Source organism: Schistocerca americana, chromosome 1 (assembly GCF_021461395.2).
Source record: "Schistocerca americana isolate TAMUIC-IGC-003095 chromosome 1, iqSchAmer2.1, whole genome shotgun sequence".
NCBI lineage: Eukaryota > Metazoa > Arthropoda > Insecta > Orthoptera > Acrididae > Schistocerca > Schistocerca americana.
In genome coordinates, this window is record NC_060119.1 from 717,828,363 (window position 1) to 717,854,026 (window position 25,664).

General features: G+C 40.1%; 1 protein-coding gene across 1 annotated transcript in view; it reads right to left on the reverse strand.

The window, feature by feature from the left end:
• Positions 1-25,664, reverse strand: part of LOC124610241 (protein sel-1 homolog 1-like) — an 89,629-nt gene that overhangs the window by 59,570 nt on the left and 4,395 nt on the right. The window contains exon 2 of the mRNA XM_047140142.1: positions 7,995-8,218. Coding sequence (XP_046996098.1) covers positions 7,995-8,218 — 224 coding nt within the window. The remainder of the gene's footprint in view (positions 1-7,994; positions 8,219-25,664) is intronic.

The window sequence follows — 25,664 nt, forward strand, 5'->3', positions numbered from 1 at the left end:
TGTGAATCACATACATTTTATTTCAAACAACTAAATATAATGACTATATGAGACAACAAAAGTTGCTACTCACCATATAGCAGAGATGCTGAGCCACGGCAGCCACAATAAAAAGATTCACACAATCATAGCCTTCGGCCATTAAGGCCTTTGCCAGCAGTAGTCAGTCAGTCAGTCAGACACACACACACACACACACACACACACACACACACACACACACACACACACGCAAGTGCAACTTGCACACACATCTGCAGTCTCAGAGAGCTGAAACTACACTGCGAGCAGCAACACAAGTGCATGATGGGGGTGGCGACTAGGTGGGGGTAAGGAGGAGGCTGGGGTGGGGAGGGGGAGGGATAGTATGGTGGGAGTGGCGGACAGTGCAGTGTTGCAGTTTAGACAGAGGGTAGGAGAGAAGGTGTGGAGGGGGTAAGTAGCAGAAAGGAGAGAAATAAAAATAAAAGAAATTAAAAGACTGGGTGTGGTGGTGAAATGATGGCTGTGTAGTGCTGGAATGGGAACAGGGAGGGGGCTGGATGGGTGAGGACAGTGGCTAACGAAGGTTGAGGCCAGGAGGGTTACGGGAATGTAGGATGTATTGCAGGGAAGTTTTTATTTCTCTCCTTTCCACTACTTACTCCCTCCCCCTCCGCACCTTCTCTCCTACCCTCCGTCTAAACTGCAATACTTCACTGTCTGCCACTCCCACCATACTATCCCTCCCCCTACCCACCCCAGCTTCCTCCTTACCCCCACCCAGTCGTCACTCCCATCATGCACTGGTGCTGCTGCTCGCAGTGTAGTTTCAGCTCTCTGAGACTGCAGATGTGTGTGCAAGTTGTGCTTGCGTGAGTGTGTGCGTGTGTGCATGTGTATATGTGTGTTTACTGCTGACAAAGGCCTTAATGGCCGAAAGCTATGATTGTGCCTATCACAGCTCAGCATCTCCGCTATATGGTGCATAGCAACTTTCATTCTCTCTTATTGTTACATTCCATCCTGGATTTTCCATTTTTAAATATAATGACTCTACTGTTCGTTGCAATAAGTTAACAATTGGCACGGTGGCTGTCTGTAGCGACCGTGCCCCCACATTATGGCTGCTGAAGGGAGGCGGGCAGTGCGGAGAGGGGGGGGTCGGGGGGGGGGGCGGGGAGGCCGGCAGTGGGGAGAGGGCGGGATGAGGGGGGGGGGGGGGAGGGGGGGGAAGGGCAGTGTTGGCTCCTCTACCCATGTTTTGTGCCTAACACGAAATTGGAGGCAGCACTCGCAGAAATATTGCCCACTTAAGTGACATGTCTGCCAGACGTAAATCACCTAATTTGATGATATATTCATACTCTAGTGTTTTACCTCCAATTTATGTATTACTTGTTTATAAAAAACAATGAAAATGAAAGTAGATGAATGTATAACTTACGACACTCTGAACTGAAAGTAAAATACTAATTTTTGAAATCTGTCTGCGCATTGCATTTATTAAACGCAACACAGCAGTAATGTTTACAAAGAGTAATAAACTGTGCCCAAAACAACTGCCAAAATGATGTTCACTAAAGATCACTAACATCTGTGTATGATTCACCACCACCACCACCACCACCGCTTGAGGGCTTGGTAATGATGATAATGCCATTGATGGTCATTTCCATTATTCCATCTCGTGTCCAGTACACTTGCTCCAGCTACTGAACATTCTTGCAGTAAGTTTATTTTCCTTCGACATGTTGTTAGTGACAGTGTTCTCCCTGAAATTGTGTTCTGTTTCGGCCCATGCCAATTTTATAGGATTTAGATCAAAGTGTTAGGGCAGTAAACGCAGTACATTGTGGCCTCTGTTCTCTGCGATTTCACCCACAACATACACTTCCATGGCTATTTTGTTTTCCTTTATTGTAGATAACAGTTCAGCCTTCCTCACTGAGTCATTGCAGTTTATTTGCCCATCTTGCAACCACTCTAACATCATAATCCAGAAAGCATATGTATTAGGCATTCTGTCCCACACCCTGGTATAGTATGGCACATAATCCATACAATCACAGAATCACTATATCTGCTCCCACCCCCAATCCCTTTCCTGTTGACATCTGCTAGTTTCACCAAATTAAAGACGTTCACAAATTAGTAGACACAGTCTCTTGCATGAAACTTCCTGACAAACTAAAACTGTGTCTACTGTCTACTGTAGGATGAAAAGTTCATTCTAGTTTCTTGAATCCTACTGCAAGTGATTCCTAATTTGCCTCTGCATGTAAGTTCTTCTCAAACCTACAGAAGTTGTGTGTGTTCAGTGCTGGTGTGAAATTATAATTGTCGAAAAGGAGAATGACACAAAGGCAGATCGGTTGAAACAAATGTACCATTGGAACCCTCAAACACTTAATTGGCAGCACCGGTCAAGGAACAGTGAAATGAGTTTACAAATCAATTTTTTTCGCCATAAGGGAAAGTGGAACGGCAGTACAGATGTCCTTAAATTTGTGCTAATTTTTTAATTTTACCGTAAACCTAAATGCATTACATTTGTGATAAAAGCAGTAAATACTGCTTGCAAATTTGAAAAGTAATTAAAACATATTCTTGGTGAGATACCGCACCTCATTTTGTTTCCCGTAGTCAAATATTTGATTCTAAAAAGATGTTCGAAATTTGTGTACAACATCCTCAAAGCTTTTAATCCAAGTGAAGTCCTCTGATTTTAGGCAACTGAATTGTGTTTCTTGGTAACATCAATATGTACTCTTCCACAATTTTTTTCTATTTTTTTATTTTAGTGTTTCGGCACGATTTTTATTTATCAACAGTAATGCAACAACAATGGTTTTTAATAATAACTGCACTTCTGTAATAAGTACTCTGATGTAAACATCTCAGTGAGTGCCTACAGAAGTTACTTGCTAGTGGATGCAAGTCTTTTGTAATACTTCACAACCTGACATTGGCAACACTCCGAGACAATTGAATATCTTTCAAGTAGTGCTGATTTTCTCTGCTTCTGGCAGCACTAGCAAAATTGTCAAGTTATTGTGGCCAAACAGTACTCAGGCTTTGTATTTGTAACTGCCTTGTCTTTGTTAAAGAAAACTTAAGTATAATCAAAGGAGGGCAATCCATAACGAAAACATATGAAGTTGGCTTGAAATTAAAATGCTAAACTAGGCTGCCAAACATCCGTATCAAGTATCTTGGTCATATCTACTTTAACAAATTATCTGAAAATATGTACACAAGGTCAGTAAATAAATTTAAAACTATTACTGCGGAGTGAGTGGAAAGTAAAAGATTGTACTCTGCTCAAGAGTTCCTTTGCTGTGTGACAAATTATCTTTCCTACAATCTTATGGAATGAACTATCAATGGAAAACATATTTTATTTTGTAATCATATATGCCATACTCTAACAACTTTATTACTGTCTTGCATTTCTTGTCATTTACCCATTTAATTACTTTTGTCTTTGTCATTCAACTAACTATGTTTTATATAAAAACAAAGATGATGTAACTTACCAAACGAAAGCGCTGGCATGTTGATAGGCGCACAAACACACACAAACACAAACACACACACAAAATTCAAGCTTTCGCAACCAACGGTTGCTTCATCAGGAAAGAGGGAAGGAGAGGGAAAGACAAAAGGATGTGGGTTTTAAGGGAGAGAGTAAGGAGTCTTTCCTATCCCAGGAGTGGAAAGACTTACCTTAGGGGGACTTCCTCAAATCCTGCCCTGAAATGAGATCCATCCTTCATGAAATTCTCCCCACTCCACCAAGAGTGTCTTTCCGCCGTCCACCTAACCTTCATAACCTCTTGGTTCATCCCTATGAAATCCCCAAACCACCTTCCCTACCCTCTGGCTCCTACCCTTGTAACTGCCCCTGGTGTAAAACCTGTCCCATGCACCCTCCCACCACCACCTACTCCAGTCCTGTAACCCGGAAGATATATACACGGTCAAAGGCAGAGCCACGTGTGAAAGCACCCACATGATTTACCAACTGACCTGCCTACACTGTGAAGCTTTCTATGTGGGAATGACCAGCAACAGACTGTCCATTCGCATGAATGGACACAGGCAGACCGTGTTTGTCGGTAATGAGGATCACCCTGTGGCTAAACATGCCTTGGTGCATGGCCACCACATCTTGGCACAGTGTTACACCGTCCGGGTTATCTGGATACTTCCCACTAACACCAACCTGTCAGAACTCCGGAGATGGGAACTTGCCCTTCAGTATATCCTCTCTTCCCGTTACCCACCAGGCCTCAACCTCGGCTAATTTCAAGTTGCCGCCGCTCATACCTCATCTGTCATTCAACAACATCTTTGCCTCTGTACTTCCACCTCGACTGATATCTCTGCCAAAACTCTTTGCCTTTACAAATGTCTGCTTGTGTCTGTGTATGTGCGGATGGATATATGTGCGCGCGCGCGCATACCTGTCCTTTTCTCCCCCTAAGGTAAGTCTTTCCGCTCCCGGGATTGGAATGACTCCTTACCCTCTCCCTTAAAACACACATCCTTTCGCCTTTCCCTCTCCTTCCCTCTTTCCTGATGAAGCAACCGTTGGTTGCAAAAGCTTGAATTTTGTGTGTATATTCTGGGGTAACACAGCATTTACTCATCAAAAGCATTTACCCACAGTTATATTGTATATATTGTAGGCCCAACGTCAATGAGTCAGGCTTTCTAACTACAGCTTCACAACCTATGTTCTCCAGTGAAATGAGGTACAATAGCGTTCCTCCTGGAATGGTATTCCAATGCCCAACCAATGTAAGCAACATCCTGGCCCACACATATACCATATCCATTCCCAACCCCTTGCCACATGGTTCACATTCCTGCCTTCCAATTCACCCACCCAGACAACATCTTATTCTAGTACAGGCTTATTCTATCCCATCAGGTGCAGGGCCATCTGAGAAAGCAGCCACGTCACACGAGTTCTGCTCCAATTTCTGCACAACATTTTATGTGAGCACTACCACCACCCAGCTGTCCATTCAATTGACTGGCAATGGCCAAACTGTGGCCATAAGCAGAATTTACCACCCCAGTGGTGCATCTCACCGCTGAGCACAACATGCTCGATTATACCAGATTTTCTGAACTACGTGGATGGGAGTTGTCCTTTTAACACTACCTTTGTTCCTGTCTTCAATTTCTGCTAGCACCCTGCCCTACGCCCATCTCTACCCAGTTCTAGGACCCTGACTTCACTCAGCATGCAACACATCCTCTTCCTCACAGTCTCACCTTCCTCAGTTCTGTTACCTCTCTCAGTCCATTCCCCCATGCCATCGTCACTGTGTGCTGCATGAACTCAATCGTGGCATTGCCCATGTTCCTGCCTGTCCTTCCAGCATTCCTATCCCCTACAGATGCTCTCCCCTTTCAAGCTATCAGCTACATTTCCTTGACCCACCCTTGCGATTCTCATTTTGCTCCCCCTTCCAAAAGGATTCACCTGAAAGTAAGTTCCCAGTCTTGTTTCTGAGTCTGTCAACGACTCAATGCTTCTACTATTCAGTGAGTAGTTACCTTTACTCTTAAATTAATTACATTCTGCCAGAACTTTCCAGTATCGAGATTAAACATAAGTAATCTGTCACAGTTTGAAAATACAACTCCACAAGAATGATCAATAAAGTTAGTGGCTCAGAGAGGTGTGCAAATCTTTGATTCTTTTACTCAATAATATAAACTTGTTGCAGACAGTTAACCATACTTTAAGTATAACCTACAATTTTTTTCTGGACAACTGCTATATTTAATTCCAAATTAGTAGCGTCCACAGTAGTCAACGTAAAAGTGCCAATGCTTAATATGTTCATTTTTTATCAAACTGAAGCCACTCTGCTATTCAGTAAACTGAAACAGCAGGCATATAGCCATACTCAAACAAATCAAGTATGACTATAAACCGTCTGGAAACTCTATACAATTTCGATAGAAATCTGGTAAATGACCTACAGAATATACACACATCAAAAAAAGTTTTGCATCACCCTGGTTCCCAGAACACCTGAAGACAGACATCGATTGTGGTTATTGTATCACAGACACAGTCCCTTTGACTGTTCAGAGATGTCACTAAACCCTCCTAAAGATGTAAACAACCACGCATGAGCAGTGCCTACTACAGGGAGGGTGTCCGACAGCCAATCAGTTCATCATTCCACCCGAAGGAGGTACACGGCTTGTGTTGTCTTTACTTCAACCATGCTGAGACGGTCAATACTGCAGTTTGATTGTGTTTACATTATTACTTTGTGCCAGGAAGGGCTCTCAACAAGGGATGTGTCCAGGTGTCTCTGAGTGAAGCAAAGCGATGTTGTTCGGACATGGAGGATATACAGAGAGACAGGAACTGTCGATGTCATGCCTTGCTCAGGCCGCCCAAAGGCTACTACTACAGTGGATGACTGCTACCTACAGGTTATGGCTTGGAGGAACCCTGACAAATGCCACTGTGTTGAATAATGCTTTTAGTGCAGCCACGGTATGTCTTGTTAAAACTCTAACTATGCGCAATGGGCTGCATGATGTGCAGCTTCATTCCTGATGCCCATGGCACGGTCCATCTTTGCAATGACTACACCATGCAGCACAGTGCAAATGGGCCCAACAACACGATGAATGGACTGCTCAGGATTGGCATCACATTCTCTTCACAGATGAGTGTCACTTATGCCTTCAACCAGACAATCATCGGCAACGTGTTTGGAGGCAACCTGGTCAGACTGAATCCCTTAGACACACTGTCTAACGATTGCACCAAGGTGGAGGTTCCCTGCTGCTTTGGGGTGGCATTATGTGGGGCCGATGTACACCGCTGGTGGTCATGGAAGGCACCGTAATGGCTGTACACTACATGAATGCCATCCTCCAACCGACAGTGCAACCATATCAGCAGCATATTGGCAAGGCATTAATCCTCATGGGTGATAATTCGCGCCCCCATCATGCACATCTTAGAATGACTTCCTTCAGGATAACAACATTGCTCGACTAGAGTGGCCAGCATGTGCTCCAGACATGAAACCTATCAAACATGCCTGGGATAAACTGAAAAGGGCTGTTTGTGGTTGACGTGACCCACCAACTACTCCGAGGGATCTACGCCGAATCACCATTGAGGAGTGGGACAATCTGGACTAACTTGTGGATAGTATGCCATGGCAAATACAGGCATGCATCAGTGTGAAAGGACATACTACTGGGTATTAGAGGTACCAGTGTGTACACCAATCTGGACCACCACCTCTGAAGGTCTCGCTGTGTGGTGGTACAACATGCAATGTGTGGTTTTCATGAGCAATAAAAAGGGCGGAAATGATGTTTTTGTTGATCTCTATTCCAATTTTCTGTACAGGTTCCGGAATTCTTGGAACCGAGGTGATGCAAAACTTTTTTTGATGTGTGTAGAATTAACTGATTCATGAAATTTTGGTCATTCAGAACAAAATTTCATCGATCACACCTATCCAAACAAGCTTAATGCGGTCTACTTCTACAATACTCCTTGTTGTAATATTTTTTCTTGGCCTTGTATGGTACAGGTGAGTTCGAAAGTTTTATTGATTTACACCTACTTGTGCCAACAACAAAGTTTTTAAAACACTTTTATAACTAATCAGTCAAAATGACAGTCACAATTGTGTTATTTATTGTGTCGCCAACCGGTTTCAACCCGCGATGGTGTCATCTCCAGGGCAATTTATACCATTTGGTCACTCGCTGGAGATGTCACCCTGCCTGTGCATGGTTGGTAATTATGCCATCTCCAGCGAGTGACCAAATGGTATAAATTGCCCTGAAGATGACCCCATCGCGGGTTGAAACCAGTTGGCGACAAAATAAATAACGCAATTGTGATTGTCATCTTGATTGATTGATTATAAGTAAACCAATCACTGTTATCTCCATGCAACTATGTTGTCTAAAAACTTTTATAACTTTGCCAAAAAGCCTGTACGTACCATATGAGCATCTGGCACACCTCTATCAGCCAGCTGCTGGAAACTGTCTTTGGCTGCTTCAAGGTTCTGCGGCAGTGTCGAGCCAAGCAACTGTGCCCAAGCGACCTGCATCTCAGCAGCTGTATGACCAAGGTTAGCAGCTTGCTGAAGTAATCTATATGCCTCCTGCTTGTTTCCTCTGGTCGCATTTAGTACGGCCATTCCTTTCTGATACAATTCCTCAGCTAAAAATTTAAGGAGGACGAAATTTCAACAACAATTCAGTGTTATCAACATCAATAAGCAGAAAAGTTGGCATAGTCAATCACTTAGTTAAGAAGGAAGCTCCTCAATTCTAAACACGACATGGAAAGATTTAATTTAAACTAATGTATATTTAGAGTAGGTGTGGCAGAATTTCAATACAGTAGTTCATCAAAAATATATAGCTTGCATTATATTTAAAGCTGGCACAGTTTGCCCTTTCTGTACAAACATCATCAGGAAACTTCGACCTGCTATACATTATGTACAGAGCAAAAGCATAAAAAAGACAGAAATTTGGCCCTGCCTCTGAAGGGGTAGAATATGGACAGTTCCACGAGTAATGGAATAACTGACAATGGTTATTTATTTATTTATTTCAGTTTAAAGATAAAAAAGAACTATCATTATAAAGGTCAAATGGTTTACTGTATTTTCTACATAAGCAAAGAAATATAACTTCTTAGTGTAACAGTTTACGTTTCATTCATATGACACTTGGGTAAAAAAACTTGGTGGTAACGATGTGACAATTCACATGTCCTTATTGTTCTCATTTATAATACAAGATTAATTCAGCTCACCCATTTCTACAAAAATTCAATTATGGAGAGGAATAACTGAGGAACAAGATGGTATAATAGACAAATACATTACATAAATACTTAACTCATGACATTAAAAAATCTCTGGTAATGGAAAGACACTTTCACTGGAAAATTACCAGTTCCATTCTGCATTGCTGTTGTGTGGGAAAAATGACACTCCTCTGATTTACAGTAGCTACAACCAGACAGGCTTTTTCTGCCCAAAATTTATCTTTCTTTGAAGGAAACAAACATTTCTATTTGTGTCTTTCTTTCTAAGAAATGAAATTCCATAATCATCATCAACATGCCTTACATGCTCCACAAAAAATTTTTTACTTTTTTCTGTGCTGGCAACCAGAGCAAAATTCTCATAAAGCAAAGAAGTATGATTAATCAGGTCCTGTGAATTTGCTTTGGTTGAAGCTTGCTTTTTGAAAATGTGCACAAATCTCTGGGGATTAGTGAGTAACACTGGTATTCAATCATAAAAGAAGAAATAGGAGTAACAACATGGATGGTTTTTGTCTGTTCTACTGAAAATATTACCATTCTTGTAATTTTTGCCAAGTCCTTACCACCAGACAGTACATGTTCCTTAGCTTTGCAGGTATTCCAGACGGCACGCCTTACAGTTTCACCCATCCCATCCACAACACCTTCGCCATGTGATGAGACAGGGGATCGCCATGAACTATATTCCAGAGCATTCTCTGAAAAAATGTCTAGTTGGCAAAGAGGACACACTGCTCAAATTAAGTGGCTGCACCATCACCATAGTAAACTTCTGTCAACACAACGTATAAAAAAATCCTTTATCACTTAGGTCTAATTCACAGTGACCTTCAAAGATAGCAAACATTCTGCCGTAGTAACCAGGAACACAGTAGATGCTATATCGCCAGTAGGCTACATCGAGTTACTTTCTAAGAAGATACTTCGTAAAGTAATATCTGAAGCAAAACGACTAGCAAATAAAGCATACATAAACGAGTCTAATAACAAATGTAAAGCAATGACGGATATTGTCAGAAAAACTTTACGAACTGACATCAAACAAAAAACACCGGAATATCTTCAGCACAATGGCCAACAAATAACGGACATCAAACATATCTGTGATACATTTAACAAACACTTTTCAGGAATACTAACAGCCTATCATTTGGTCACTCTTCACCAACAAAATCCTATCCTCAAAAATGTATAAGATCTGACAAATCAATTTTTCTAATACCTGCAACTTTGAAAGAGGTTCTGCTAACTATTAGGAAAGTTCCCTCTCATCTGGCCTTGATGGTCTACCTGCCTATGTAATAAAACATGTTGCCAATGAAATAATACAACCACTCTGCAACATAATCAACTGCTCAATGAATACTGGCATTTTCCCTCAAACTCTCAAATACTCCAAGACAGTTCTGTTACACAAGAAATGGGACAAACATGAAGTCAACAACTACCAACCCACATCCCTTCTCCCAACTGTGTCCAAAATAATTGAAAAAATTGTATATACCCGTATAATGTCCTTTCTTGTAAACAACTCCCTACTAACAGCACAGCAGTTTGGTTTTCGTGAAAATAAATCAATCAATGAGGCTCTCTTTTCGTTTACGGATGAGATAATAAAAGCATTTAATGAAAAACATTATGCTTCTGGATTTTTTATTGATCTGACAAAAGCATTTAATCTAGTCAACCACACACTACTACTCCGCAAACTGGATGCATATGGTATAAGAGGAGTCTGTAATGACTGGTTCCAGTCATATCTATCAAACAGAGGGCAGCTGGTAGAAATAGCAACAAATGACGGAAGAACAGCCCATTCAGATATAATACCAGTCACATCAGGAGTCCCACAGGCCCCCTCCTCTTCCTTATCTTCATTCATGACCTCCCAGAACACCTATCCTCAACAGTACCTGTGTTATTCGCCGATGATACAAACATCCTCTCTTGCAACATTTATCCACACCAGGTGAGAGCTGACCTGACTGACAGCAGTGAAAGGCTCTATGAGAACAATCTCCTACTTAATATGGAAAAAACGACTCATATGGTCTTCTGCCCATCAAACAACCATACAACACATATGAAACCACGAATTATGGACAAGAAAGTTATTGAACAAGTCAGCAAGACTAAATTCTGAGGTCTCTGAATAGATAACACACTGCAGTGGAATATCCACAGAGAGAAACTGCTGTGTAAATTGAGTAGCCTGTGCTATGCCTTCAGAATTCTTAGCCAAAGCTGTGATGTGACCACCATCAAAACTGTATACTTTGCACTAGTGAACTCAGTCCTCTCATATGGCATTCCATTCTGGGGGGCAATAAATAGGAAAATATTCGTTATGCAAAAGCGAATTGTCAAGGTCATGTTAAGATTGCCACTGCACACACCTACCAAACCAATCTTTAAAGAACTCGGAATATTACCTGTACCATGTGTATACATCCTAGAGACTGTTTCATTTGTCAGTAAGAATCTTCATCTCTTCAAAACAAATAATGACATTCATGATCATGACACCCACGGTGTAAGAAACATTCATCTAGATAATCAGAGACTCAGTAAATGCCATGATGGTGTGAGGCACATAGGCAGCATACTTTATAATAAATTATCTTGCTCAGTCAAGAACAATAAAAACTCTGTTGCTGAATTTATGGAGACCAATTTATGTCACGTGTAGCTTTAATTTAGTCTAATATGTCAATCTTGAATGACTGTAAGGTAGAAATGTATTTTATTTATTCTGTCATACAGTCAATGTAAGAAAAAGTACTATACTTCATCGATTCATTGCTGTAACTTGTATCCCATGTCATGAACATGATTTCGTGGATAAATAAAATAAAATAATTGGCCATTTGCGGTGTTTTCCAAAGAAAGTATTAAATTAGCTTACATTACGGAAGAATAATGACTGTTCTTCGAAATAACCATGTTCTACATGTAGTATGCATCCATTTACTCATGTTTCATTGTAAAGTTTAGTAAATAGGAATATTAGCTCACTTTTCAGCAATTACTATTCAAACAGATTATACAGGGTGATTCACAAAGAAATGCAAATATTTTAATATGTTATTCTACAAGTAAAACTTAAGAAAAAAGTTCATATAAACATAGGTCCACAAATGTTTATTTAAGGAGTTACAGCTTTTTTTTTTTTTAAGAAAAAGATTTAGCTTGAAATTTAGAAACTTTACTAATATGAAGCCATAGCAAAACTGTACGGTGTTAAAGTAAAGCCTGATTTTCATTTATTTTGTTGTTATTGGTCTGGCGAATCTAATAAAAGATGTCCCAGATGTGTATCTGCAGTAGTTTTCCAGAAAATCCAGAGAAGCAAAGATTATTATACAAGAAAATTTGTTTACTTTCCATTAAAAATGTAGAAACGTTTATGGGTCATTCCATGTCAGTTCAACCAGGGGCTCCAGCTCATAGTCTCAGATTTGACTGAAATTCAGTACACTATTTCTACCAAGTGTGGAACACTCGTGTACAAAGTATTAGTTTCCCCTGCCAATTAGTCCCAGAATTATGACTTGTGAAAGAAGGTGGCGTGACCCAGAAATTGCAACCCGCACCTGACAATCTATCAGCAGACCCAACTTCAGGTCTTAATAACTTCGGAACTATTCCACACAGTCCAGCGAAATTTTTACAACCCAGTAACATCCATTTAGAGAACACACTCCATGAATTAAAACACCAACAACATATTTCTGAGGGAAAATAAAAAATTCCTAAATGTGATTAAAAAAATGTAATACATTAAAAGGTACATATTGTAGGTGCCCTCTACGCCAAATATAATTCACTCGAAATGGGTATAAATTTTTTTTTTTTTGTGGTAAGCTTAATGTGGCCTAAACACACACTGAACTCATCATGCCCATATCAGTCACAAAAACTGAGTTACATGCACATGAAAATACAAAAATTTGAAAAATTACCTGAAAAACATGGATTTTCGAAGTGTGGTAGTACAAAAGGGACAAGTGGTATCCAAGCCAAATTTCACACACTGCATAAGTAGACCATAGTGGTATGTATCTCAAAATTTCATCATGTTATTGCAAGACATTTGTGTACAATGGAAGTTGACAGACGTATTTGGTGATGCGGCCATTGTTCCACAACACAATTTTGTAAAAACATATCGTAAGCTATTCTGCCTCTTCTTATCCTCTCCCACAACTGTTTAATCACTAAGCAACAACATATAGACAGATTAACACAACCTATCATTAATGTTTACTGCACCTTAACAGCTAAAAACCAGTCGATTGCGCTTAGAACAGAAGTTCTCCCACACTTTAGCTATTGTACTGTGTACATTGAGTGGCAAATTGTACTGTCTTCCTGACACTGTGGTAGGAACTGGAACTGTCATAAGAATATGTTCAAAAGGAATCCAACATCTGTCTGCCAAACGTGGTCAATGAAATGATCTTGCTGGTCCAGGTGGTCCCATGAAGTTCACAAATACATCACCTTCTGCTTCACAGCACTCTGCAACACATCCTAAGTACCACTTGTCACCATAAACAGCAATAACATAGCAACCTGGTTGTATGTTGCTGCTTTTGCTTCTGAATCCTGAGTCAGACACACTGTGAAGAGACATGTTGTGCATGAACCTATAGTTATAACCAGACAGTCTGCTCATCTGCACGTCGTCAGAGTCTGTTGGAGAGAAGTGATGATGGCTCCTTGTGCCTGCAACAGTTTTAACATGTTCTAGTCTGCTTTTTAGCAACTCTTCGACTGATTTCACCTCATCTATCGAAACACAGAATGATTGTATGCCAGAGATATTTTTCTGTATCCAGGTAAATAATTGAAGAGGTGTTAGAATGTGACCTTCTGTAGGGCGCTGCAGACTAGCTTGTGATGCCATGCACTTAATGATAGCACCAATACCATCACATACATTTTTATCATGACTTGCGAAAAAATTCCATTCTGCGTGAATCTGAAAATCATGGTAATGCATGCATAAATTTTTGAGATTTTTACAGTTTTTGTACTGACTAGCTACCCCATCACTGAAGTATTTCGCAAAATGTATGTGAGGCAGCTTGTTTTTCACATATGCCATGACAGTGCGAATGTGGACATGAACTGCAATGGCATCATGAATTAAACAGTCACTAAAAATGCACAGGTTCATGACAGACACATCACCTGATTCATCTCTATAGTAAATCGCAAATGGCTGTAGAGTTGCTTGACTGTTGTCCCAATGATATCCTTGGATGGCATCTTGAACTATAAATGCATAATTTTCAGAAAAGTCTAGTATTACTATAATTTCATTTGGTTTCAAATTATCCTTACAAAACTGGAGATAAGCCGATTGTGCTGTTGCTGTGAAGCTGTGAGTAGTCAGTTTGTCCGTTTTTTGACAACACTGTACTTTGCTTTGTTTCAAGACTTGTGCGATCCATGTGTGCCCATTGTTTATAAGAAACAAGTTCACCGTAATCCATAAGGAGTTCATCATACAGTTTGTTATTCATGTGTTCTGCAAGATTTGCCTTACCAAGGCAACACCTGTGTATCGTGCAATGGTAGGAACTGATGTCACACACTAGCAGCATCATTGCACCTTTGTAATCCAGGCCAGAATCCTTTATAGCAGCAAACATCACCTTAGTATTTTGATGGGTCTCACATACACAAACATTGTGTGTGCCCCTTGCATTTACAGGCACAACCCATTTTGGACGAAGATTGAAAAGAGATGATAAACCTACTTTGGTATTGGGATACTTTTCCTTTAATTCTACATATAGTTCTGACATGTTGTGTAGCAACAGTCTCTTTTGGATCTGTACATGTAAATTTCTCATTTTCACCGTTACATAGTCTTTTTTTCCAGGCATTATTTGGCTGTAGTCATTATTTTCATAAAACTCCGACACTAGCACCTTTATTTCTGAACTCAATTGCTTACCCTGAGCCTGCTGAAGTTGTGGAAGCACTCCTTGAGTTACTTTTATTTTCCTAGCTTGCTTTACCATATATGTAGAAACATTAAATTCCTTTTCAGTGTAGTCAATAAACCAGCTGGAAGGTGCAAGGGTAAGAATAGCTACTTTTTTCTGGCGTGTGGATATGGCACATTTTTCTTTCAAATCATGCACAATTTTGTCCAAATCAGAGTATTTCTGGCATGATCTCTGTTCCGTTGGAGCAGATAGTTCTTCCTCTTCCACCATTAGTGTGTCAGCTATTTTGTGTTTTAATTCCGTTTGAGCTTCTTGTAGTTTTCTTCTACCATAGCTGGGCCTTTCTCTTTTTCCCAACTTTGTGTGTCTTCATGGAAGACAAACCAAGAGCAGTCACTGAAGTATTTAATTGCTCATCCGCTGTGGTTGTAGGTGGCTGATACTCTTCGTCACTGTCATGTAAATTATCAGAATAGTCTTCATTTTTAGCAGTGTAACACACCTGGAACATAACTTTTGTCTTTGTTTCATGTTAAGTCCCATGCACTGATTCACTTTCAATACTGATTTTATATCAATTTCTCTGAGGCTCCACTTCACTGCCTTCTTATGAATCTGAAATGGATCAAAACAACTTCTCTTTAGGAAAGAATACTTATCCAGAAACACTTTCATATGATGTAACAAACACTAAAGTTTCCTGGAACTGTACTTCTTGTGCCCATAAGATGTATCCCTGATCTCCATAGCAACAAATCTTGGTCCGATTCATCCAGATCATACAGTACAAAGTGAATGCCACATTTTGTTCCATATATTGTTTTATGACATTCAGATGCTTGTGCTCTATCAATACTGCAACTTGTTTGAACAAAAGCACCGCTAGTACACTCTTCTGCCTCCATACTGACTTTCCACACCAGTACTGACCATTCTGAACTAGAATCTTAAAAACATGAGTAACCTGTAATTGTTGCTTGTTTCCTTTGTTGTTCCTACCTAACAATGACTCATTCTGTCCGTGAAAACTACCATTGTTAAACTTTCTGTTGCCTAATGGTTCCCATCAACTGCTACAGCTTTATCTGAAACAAGCTGTCTGCATCATCACTATTACTTGCTAAATCGTGTTAAAAGAAACTTAACCAAATACATCTCTGTCAACTTTTATTGTACACAAATGCCTTGCAATAACAAGTTGAAATTTTGCCACATATTATATTATGGTCTACTTATGCAGTGTTTGAAATTTGGCTTGGATATCACTTGTCCCTTTTGTGCTACCACATTTTGAAAATCCATGTTTTTCAGGTAATTTTTCAAATTTTTGTATTTTCATGTGCTTGTAACTCTGTTTGTGTGACTGATATGGGCAAGATGAGTTCCGTGTATGTTTAGGCCACATTAAGCTTACCACAAAAAAATTTACACCCTTTTTGAGGGAATTATATTTGGCACAGAGGGCACCTACAATATGTACCTTTTAACGTATTACATTTTTTAATCACATTTTGGAATTTTTTATTTTCCCTCAGAAATGTGTTGTTGGTGTTTTGATTCACAGAGTGTGTTCTCCAAGTAGATGTTACTGGGTTGTAAAAATTTCACTGGACTGTGTGGAATAGTTCCAAAGTTATTAAGACCTGAAGTTGGGTCTGATGACATATTGCTAAATGCAGGTTGCAATTTCCGGGTCACGCCACCTTCTTTCACAAGCTGTAATTCTGGAACTAATTGGCAGGGGAACTTAAAATTTTGTACATGAGTGTTCCACACTTGGTAGCATTGATGTGCTAAATTTGAGCCAAATCTGAGACTATCAGCTGGAACATTTTCTCAGATTGGTTGAACTGACATGGAATGACCCTTATGCCACTGTTGGCAACCGTTAGTGAGTTGTTTCAGTCATTTCCTAACCTTGAAATGAGTTAGTTTTCTGTATTGTTCAGTGAAAGAACATCATAACAACAGCATATTTAAGTGAAACCATATAGTAACTGTTGCAGTTTGTAGATTATTTATGAAATAAAAGCAGATTATCTGATACATTCATACAGTTTCAGCTAACACTATTACCATCATTTTTTCCAAAATTAAATTCTCTACAACTTCTGCTAAAAACTTTGTGCAATTGTCTGGAATTTAAAAAACAAAAAAATGGTTCAAATGGCTCTGAGCACTATGCAACTTAACTTCTGAGGTCATCAGTCGCCTAGAACTTAGAACTAATTAAACCCAACTAACCTAAGGACATCACACACATCCATGCCCGAGGCAGCATTCGAACCTGTGACCGTAGCGGTCGCTCGGCCCCAGACTGTAGCGCCTAGAACCGAACAGCCACGCCGGCCGGCTTTTAAAAAACAAATTAGCCCAAGTAGTTAATAAATTAAAAATTTTAATGAAGTTACTTCTTTGCTTCTCTGGATGTTCTGGAAAACTACAGCAGATACACATCTGAGACATGTTTTATAAGATTCACCAGATCAATAACAACAAAATAAATGGAAATCATGCTTTTCTTTAACCTTGTACAGTTTGCGATGGCTTCATGTTAGCAACACTGCCAAATTTCAGGCAAAATCTGTTATTAACCGTAACTAAACATTTGTGGTCCTATGTTTATACGAACTTCCTTTAGTTTTACCTGCAGAATAACACATTAAAATATTTGCATATCTTTGTGAATCACCCTGTGTATAAGTTTCTTCCCTCTACAAATTATGTCCTTGGTATAAGGCACTTCCCATCTTTCCTTTCACATTATCATCAATTCTTACGAACAGAGTAGACACATGCGAGGATTGAATGAAAAGTAATGCCTCCACTTTCGTTAATTGAGTTTGGATGGAAATGTTTTAATAAATCAAATGCAGAAATAATCCTTAGAATGTGATCTTTAATTACCAATATTCACTTTTCCACACAATCACCAGCCAATTGGATACATTTCTGCCAACGATGAACAAGTTTTCTGAATCCGTCACTGAAGAAGTCGACACACTGTTTCCGCAATCACAGTCGCGCAGTTCTCTCAACGCCGTCATCAGAAGCATAATGATGTCCCTGCAGATCATCTTTAATTATCCTTCATTCTCGTAATGCGAGAGGAGTTCCTGGCAAATTTCAAGTCTGTGCACTTCCATTTCAGGAGTCAGCATCTGAGGTACCCATCATGCACAGATCTCCTGATAGCCAAGCAAAGCAATAATGTGACCCACATGTTCTTGAGAAATGCAGATTGTGCTTGCAATTTCTCTGAGTGATACGACAACTGTCCTGAATCAATCTGTCAATATTTTGCTTGTGAAACTCTGTGATTGCTATCACAGGAAGTCCAACTCTTTGTTTGTCACGCAGGTCAGATGTTTCCACCTCAACATCTTTAAACTTACTCGCCCAATGATGCACAGTACTCACATCAACACAATCACTGCTTTCATTCTGTGATGAATCTCCTTTGGGGCGACACCTTCTGCTGTAAAGAATTCTTTGCTTAAATCGCATTGACCAACCGTCTGTGCAGGGTTCCATACGTCACACTGTAACAACGCAACCGTTCAATGGTAAGGCTTCCCATCAACTGGTGCTGTAGACAAGAGGCTATGGAACAAGCCAGTACCAGCAGCATACCAATTCTGCCAACTGTTTTCAGTCAACCCTCGTACAACCACCTAAAATTGCAGTATAGCTAACATACAGCTGTAGTAGCTGTCCAACACTCCTTTATAAAATTAATGTCATTTCATTACTCCAGTAACCTAATTCTCTTACCATTAAAAATATCGATAAATGAATACTGCACTTTTTTCCTGTCATGGGCTTTTAATAAGCCCTAGATCTGTACTTGCATGTCTATCTTCAGCCTTCCATAAAATTGCTCTGGTACCGACAATGAAATTTCAGGTTTTTCATTAACATCTACATCTACACTCTGCAAACCACTCTGTAGTGCATGGCAGAGGATAAGTCCCTTTGTACCAGTCATTATTGTTTCTTTCCCTTTCATTCCTGTATGGAGAGTGGGAAGAATGATTGACTGAATGCCTCTAAACATGTTCTAATTATTCTAATCTTGTCCTCACACACTCTATGTGAGCAATAAGTAGGGATTGTAGTATACTCCTAGAGTCATCATTTAAAGCCAGTTCTTGAAATTTTGTTAGAAGACTTTCTTGGAATAGTTCATGTCTATCTTCAAGAGTCTGTCAGTTCACTTTCTCCAACATCTCTGACACACTCCCTTGAGTCGGACAAACCCGTGACCAGTCGTGCTGCCCTTCTCTCTATAAATTCAATATCCCCACTGTCAGTCCTATCTGGCAAGGGTCCTGCACACTTGAGCAATATTCTAGAATGGGTTGAATGAGTGATTTGTGAACAATCTCCTGTGTAGATTGACTGCACTTCCCAAGGATTCTACCAATAAACTGAAGTCTTCCAACTGCTTTACCCATGACTATATTTATATTATCATTCCATTTCATATCCCTACAAAGTGTTACACCTTGCCAAAGTTGGTCAATTCCAACTGTGACTCATTGATATTACAGTGATATAATACTACTTTTTTCATTTTGTGAAATGCACTATTTTACATTTCTGAACATTTAAAGCAAGTTGCCAATCTCTGCGCCACAGAATGACAGGGAATAGCAATAAAAATGAATCAACCTAGGGACCTTACTAACTAAATAAATTCAATAAAAGCTATTGAATTTGACTGGCTTAAGGTATTTTTATAGTTTTACAGAGATATTTTGTTAATGTATGGCTTTACAATGTTTTGTTGTATTGCTTTAGGAAATTAGTTTGCAAGGCTAACTGTAAGCTGAAATTTTAGACAAATTATAAAGCTATTTGCTAAGCTCCAGCACTTCACATAAAAATGGAGCTTCAATTTTGTTTAAAAAAAGTATAATAATAATATTTCAGTTAATAGAACTGGTGATCAGATTTGAAGATAGGAAGATTTGATATTTTTATGGTATATGTCTATGTTCCCACTTAACAGCTCATACAGCAAACACTGGACTGAAAAAGGTGTGCTAAGGTCTTGAACCTATGCCTTTTCACTTGGATGTGGAATAAATAACTGTAATTGGGTGGTATGTTGCCATATCTTTCACTGAGAAAGTGTACTAGAATTCTAAAACTGACTCATTCCAAAACACAGTAAGAGATCACAATTAAGATCCATGATACATGCAAATAACAGACTAGCAGTGCCAAGGAATCTGAAGCAACAATGATATCAGGACAGACAAATATATTTGATAATTGATACCCATGTAAGTCTGCTACACTACAGAATACTGATATTGTGTAGTAATTTGTCGAAGGAAAAATAAATGGGGGGGAGGGGAGGGGGGCAGCAGACTTCATTCTGCGTTGCTTTGGCAATGTGGCCAGAGCATAGGTAATGTGAAAGGACATGATACGGCATACCTAATCGTGGTTCAAATTTGGAAGGAATGGGGTGGATGGTTTGGTACTTGGCTGGGAATGACAGTGACAATCACTGCAGAATCACTATAAATACACCATCCACAAGTGGCAAGCTTTGCAGCAGATATCTACATTAAAATTTCACAGAGACTAAAGGGTACATTTCATACTGTGAATAATGGCTCACCACAGTACTTATGCAATGGAGATATACCTCTCATTTTCATGAAGTATTCTGTCAGCATTTAGTGGTACTTTTGACCCAGTCAGTGCATCCTGAGTAAAAGAATACCATGGAAGTGGCAAGAGACAGAGAGAGATGACAAACATTAGATGAAAATGAAATACAAGCACTTGACCTACTTTACAATCAATGCAGCATGAAATTGCAAAATCTTTATATGACTTTTGCCATGAAAAGTACCCATTTACCTAAAAATGTGCGTTATTACACACATGGTACAACTGTGATACATCATATTTAAATCCCATCCCACATAGTATGGTTTTCTTTAAGACAGCCCAGGACACTACTATCCTTAACTATATATGTATTCCGTAACTCTTCCAAAACTGGTAGTCCAACAATAGTGATATATCAGTCATTGAGATTCTAAACTTAAAACAAAAACAGGAACGAGTATCATGATGACTCAATAATAATTAGCCTCCCTCACATTCGTTAGGTACCAGGTGGAATGGGCACGACCATGTCCAAGTTAATAAAAGACACAATTTAATTCTTTCAAGTTGTTTGATGTTTGACTGCAGCCACCGGATTCCAATTCACACTTCAGAGTCACCAACCAAACAGTTGGCGTACTTACATAAATTTGGGAGCAATAGGACAAAGGTTCCATTACCCTACAGGAGCAGCAATTGTGGTGAATATTGTTACTTCACGTCATTCTGCAGCACAGCAACACTATCACCTGATTTCACACATATTTTGAATTTTAAAAATTCAATGTCTGCTTCTAGTTATAGTATGTACATCGACCACATGTGCCCCTCAACAGACACAATTAGGCCTAGCTTCTTGGAAAAAGAAGGAAGTTGAGAAAACGAAACACTGCATATCGTTGTATAGGTTGCATAAGAAAATCAATATGTTTATAGGAGATCAAGAAATATCACTAGCTTCACCAATATTTTGCACTGTCAGTGTGTAACAAGTAGGCTGCTTGTGACACACTAGTTATCAAGGGTGAGCATAAACTTTTAACTGGATCCGGCTTTCAATTACTAGACTCACCATCAGATGTAAACTCTACAGAAAACATCAGCTTGCAAGGCCACATTGGGTCAACTGAATCTACCGATACCAGATATCCTCTTCACATCATAAAGTAATGATGACAGTGTGGAGTGCGCACAAACAGCAGGAGAACAGAACAATGGAATTTTTTTGCGTCTTTTTGTGTGTGTGGGGGGGGGGGGGGGGGGTGGAAGGGGGGGAGTGTAAGTTAACGTGACAGACTGATGTTCAGTGTAGACCAAGGAGCAGGTTACATTGGATGGCGACACGGTGATAATTTTGTTGCAAACTGATGATGCCAACGCGTTTGAATACAAAATCTTAGTTGTGGTGACATACTGATCTGAAGCACAGACCTAGGCCTATGCTGGGTTGAAAGGTGACAATTTGGTTGGGAGTAGAAGAGACAGTGTCAAAACTCCCGTTAATCCTATATAATTTTTCCCTAATCATAATGTAGTCATAAATGGATACTTTGATTATTGAACAATTGATTACTTAGAAAAATTAGTCCAGAGGACCACTCATGATGTACACATAACACATCTAATGGCAATAAATAGATCTAACTTCTTTACAGATGCTCATACCAAGAGGGATCAATGAGCATGACCAAATTGAAGCAAAAATGATTAATGAAGTACAAAAGGGCTACTAAATCAAATAAGTAGAAAGTTAAATTTTTAGTAAACTAGATAAAGAGGCAGTACTGTCATATTTTAAGATAGAGGTCAAAACCTTTACCTCTGGGCATAAGGATGTGGAGGAACTTTGGTCCAAATTTAGCATACTGATGTTCACAGTACCAAAGGAACTGAAACAAGAGTAGTTAAGCAAAAGTAGAAGTGCTGAACTCCATTTTCAGATGTTTCTTTACAAAGAAAAGCCCATAAGTATGTCTCCGGTTCAATTCTTGCTCCACTGCAAATATGAATGGTACATACATTAGTGTCACTGTGTCAATGGTTTTGAGAAACAGCAGAAATCGCTACAATTGAACCAAGTTCCAGGGGCCAATGGATTCCTTGCCATACTCTATACAGTGTTTGCAGCTGTGCCAATCCCTTCCTTAAGCATAATATACCACAGACCTCTTTAACAAAGAATGACAGGTCACACACATCTACAACGTGCAGAAATAGCACAAATAGCAGAAATGAACCACAAAACCATACTCCAATTAAGATACTTTTGTGACTGCAGTGGTGGCAGAGAGTGGGGGAGCGGGTGGGCAGTATCGCTGGCATGCAGCCAGCCACGCTTGACAAGGTGCAGCATGTAACCTAATACAGCGAGCATGTGGCATAAAAGGTGAGACCAAATCGAAAAATTAAAAAAAAAGTGTGGCCCACACATAGGGGCGTGGTCATGGGTCCCAGACCAAGAAGACATGAAGAGAGGTCAACAACCACTCCGCCCCTGCTCCAGGAGTAGAGAAAAACTTTATATCTGGAGGGGAAAAAAAATCACTTTCACAGAGTAATTGAGGACGAGCTCAACCATCTGCGATTCGTCTTCTAATATTAAAATTAAGGAATCTGGAAGACTATACTTAGCACAAAGAGCCAAAAGAAGGGGACATTCCACCAATATGTGGGATACAGTCAGTCTGGCCCCACAACCACATTGTGGGTGTGATTCATTACGCAGGAGAAAACAACGGGTGAGTCTGGTAAGACCAATATATAGACCACGTAAAACAGTGGACTCCTTCCTAGAGGAGCGGAAAGATGAGTGCCAAACTGCAGTAGACTCCTTGATTGTGATTACTTGGGACCTAGAGGAAGACAACTGAGCAGGTGGCACAACCAGGAGCAGAGGGACGGTCATGGATAGTAGAGATCAAAGGGTGACGAGAGTAGCATCAGTCGAGAGCCTGGAAGCTGCTCATTGAATCGGTAAAAATTAAAACACTGTGGGGGGAGGCCTGAGAAACAAAATGGAGGGCTTTGTCAATGGCTAGAAGCTCTGCTGTGAACACCCTACATGATCCTGGCTATAAATGGTGTGTTCAGCCAGTAAGAGATGCGAAAGTGTATCCCACCTTATCTATTGTTTTAGAACCATCAGTGTAAAAGATGATGGCACTCTGGAACTCTGCAACGATGGCAGGTACAAGATGCCAGAAAGCCATAGAGGCAACAGAAATCTTAGAACCCTGGAAAAGGTTGGTCCTAATCCATGGTCTAGGCAGCATCCAAAGGGGGGTGAGGGGGGGGGAGTAGGAGGGGGGGGGGGGGAAGGATTTACATGAGCACATTCCGGCGAGTGGAGAAGGAGATACCGACAGAGTAAAGTAAGACGCATTCCAACTGGCAATCCCACCCATGGGCAGTTGTCAGGAGGGAAACATCCCTCATTTGCAAAGAGGACAGAGTACACAGGATGGTCAGGGAATTGGCGAATGGCGACTGCGTAAGAAACCTAGCGTTGGCTCCATCATATTTGTAGAGGGGTAAACCCACTTGTGTGAGGAGACTGTTACTGGGACTAGTACGAAAGGCACCAACAGCCCAATTCAACCCATAATGGTGAGCAGGGTCAAGTATTTGCAGAGTGGGAAGAGTTGCTAAGCCAAAAACGTGACTACCATAATCTAGTTCAGACAAGACTAGTGCACGATAAATATGGAGAAGAGTGGTACGATCAGCACCCCAAGATGTGTGGGCCATGAGGCGGAGAGCGGTAAGCTTCCACATGCATGTAAACTTTAGGTGGTGAATACGGGGCAGCCATGCGAGTATAACTGAATGATGGCTAACGCCCAATCACTGATCTCCCTGACACTTCAATCACATAGTAACTTTAACTTGCATATACCATCCAATATCACTGATATCCAATCATTGTACAATCCTGTAACACATTCTGACCTGAAACATAAGGTAATGCAAAAAGAATGACCTTCTCTGCGCCAACCAGCACATATCCAAAACCACTGTTCATGCTATACGCAACTCACTTTTCTCACAGGACACCTTGAAAGCCATGGAGCAAGACAGTCAATGTGATACAGTTTCTTGACTTCTGGAGAACATTTGACTCAGTACCATACCAATGTTTATGAATGAAAGTATGATAATATGGGGTATCGGACAAAATTTGTGATTAGAATGAGGTTTTCTTGGTAGGGAGGAAGCGGTATGTTATCTTGAGTGGAGCCATTCACATAAGTAGATGTAATTTCTTGTGTCCCCCAGGGAAGTTCTTCCTGTTCATGTTGTACATCAATGACTTTGCAGTCAATATTAACAGTAAACGCAAGACACTTTGAAGATGACAAGTATCTGTAACTACGCAGGCCCACTGCTTGGGGCGGGGAGGGGGGGGGGGGGGGACTTCACAAATATACAGGTAGATCTTAACAATATTTCAAAACATTTCAAAGGAGTGCTAAGATCAGTAATTTGCTTCAAATGTTGAGAAACACAAAATTGGCCAATCCACAAAACACAAAAACATGTTACCCTATAATTACAATAACAACAAATCACAACTGCAATAGGTAAACTCGTACAAATAATTAGGTACAATAATTTGTAGGGATTTGAAATACGCTTAGTTCTAAGTAAAGTTGATGGCAAACTTTGGTTCATTGGTGGGCTATTGGAAAAACACAATCAGTCTACAAAGGAGACTTCTTACAAAACAATTATGTGGTCCATATTCGAATATCAGTCAAGTGTATGGCATCTGTACCAAGTACCTACTGAATGTACAGAAAGACGGCCAGTAAGAATTGTGACATATGTTCGATCCATGGGGAAATGCCATGGAAGTGCTGGAAACAGCTGACAGATGATTCGAGATAAACACCAACTCCCCAGCAAATGATTCCTTACCAAGTTACAAGAACCAGTATTAATCAAGGCATCTACAAATATTTTATGCCCCCTACGTATTGTACACACAGGGGCTGTAAAGAGACGATCGGACTAATCAATGTGTGCACAGAGGCTTTTTAGCAGTCTTTATTGCAATGCTCCACAAGCAAATGAAACAGCAAGACAACCTTATATTTTCTACAAAAGGAAGTACCCTCAGCAATGCACATCACAGTGATTTGTGGAGTATGGCTGTAGATGTACGTTGTTAGAAGCAGCTCAAACTGTGTGGTATAGTGCATGTATAGACATGCAAACAATCAAAAAAGCAA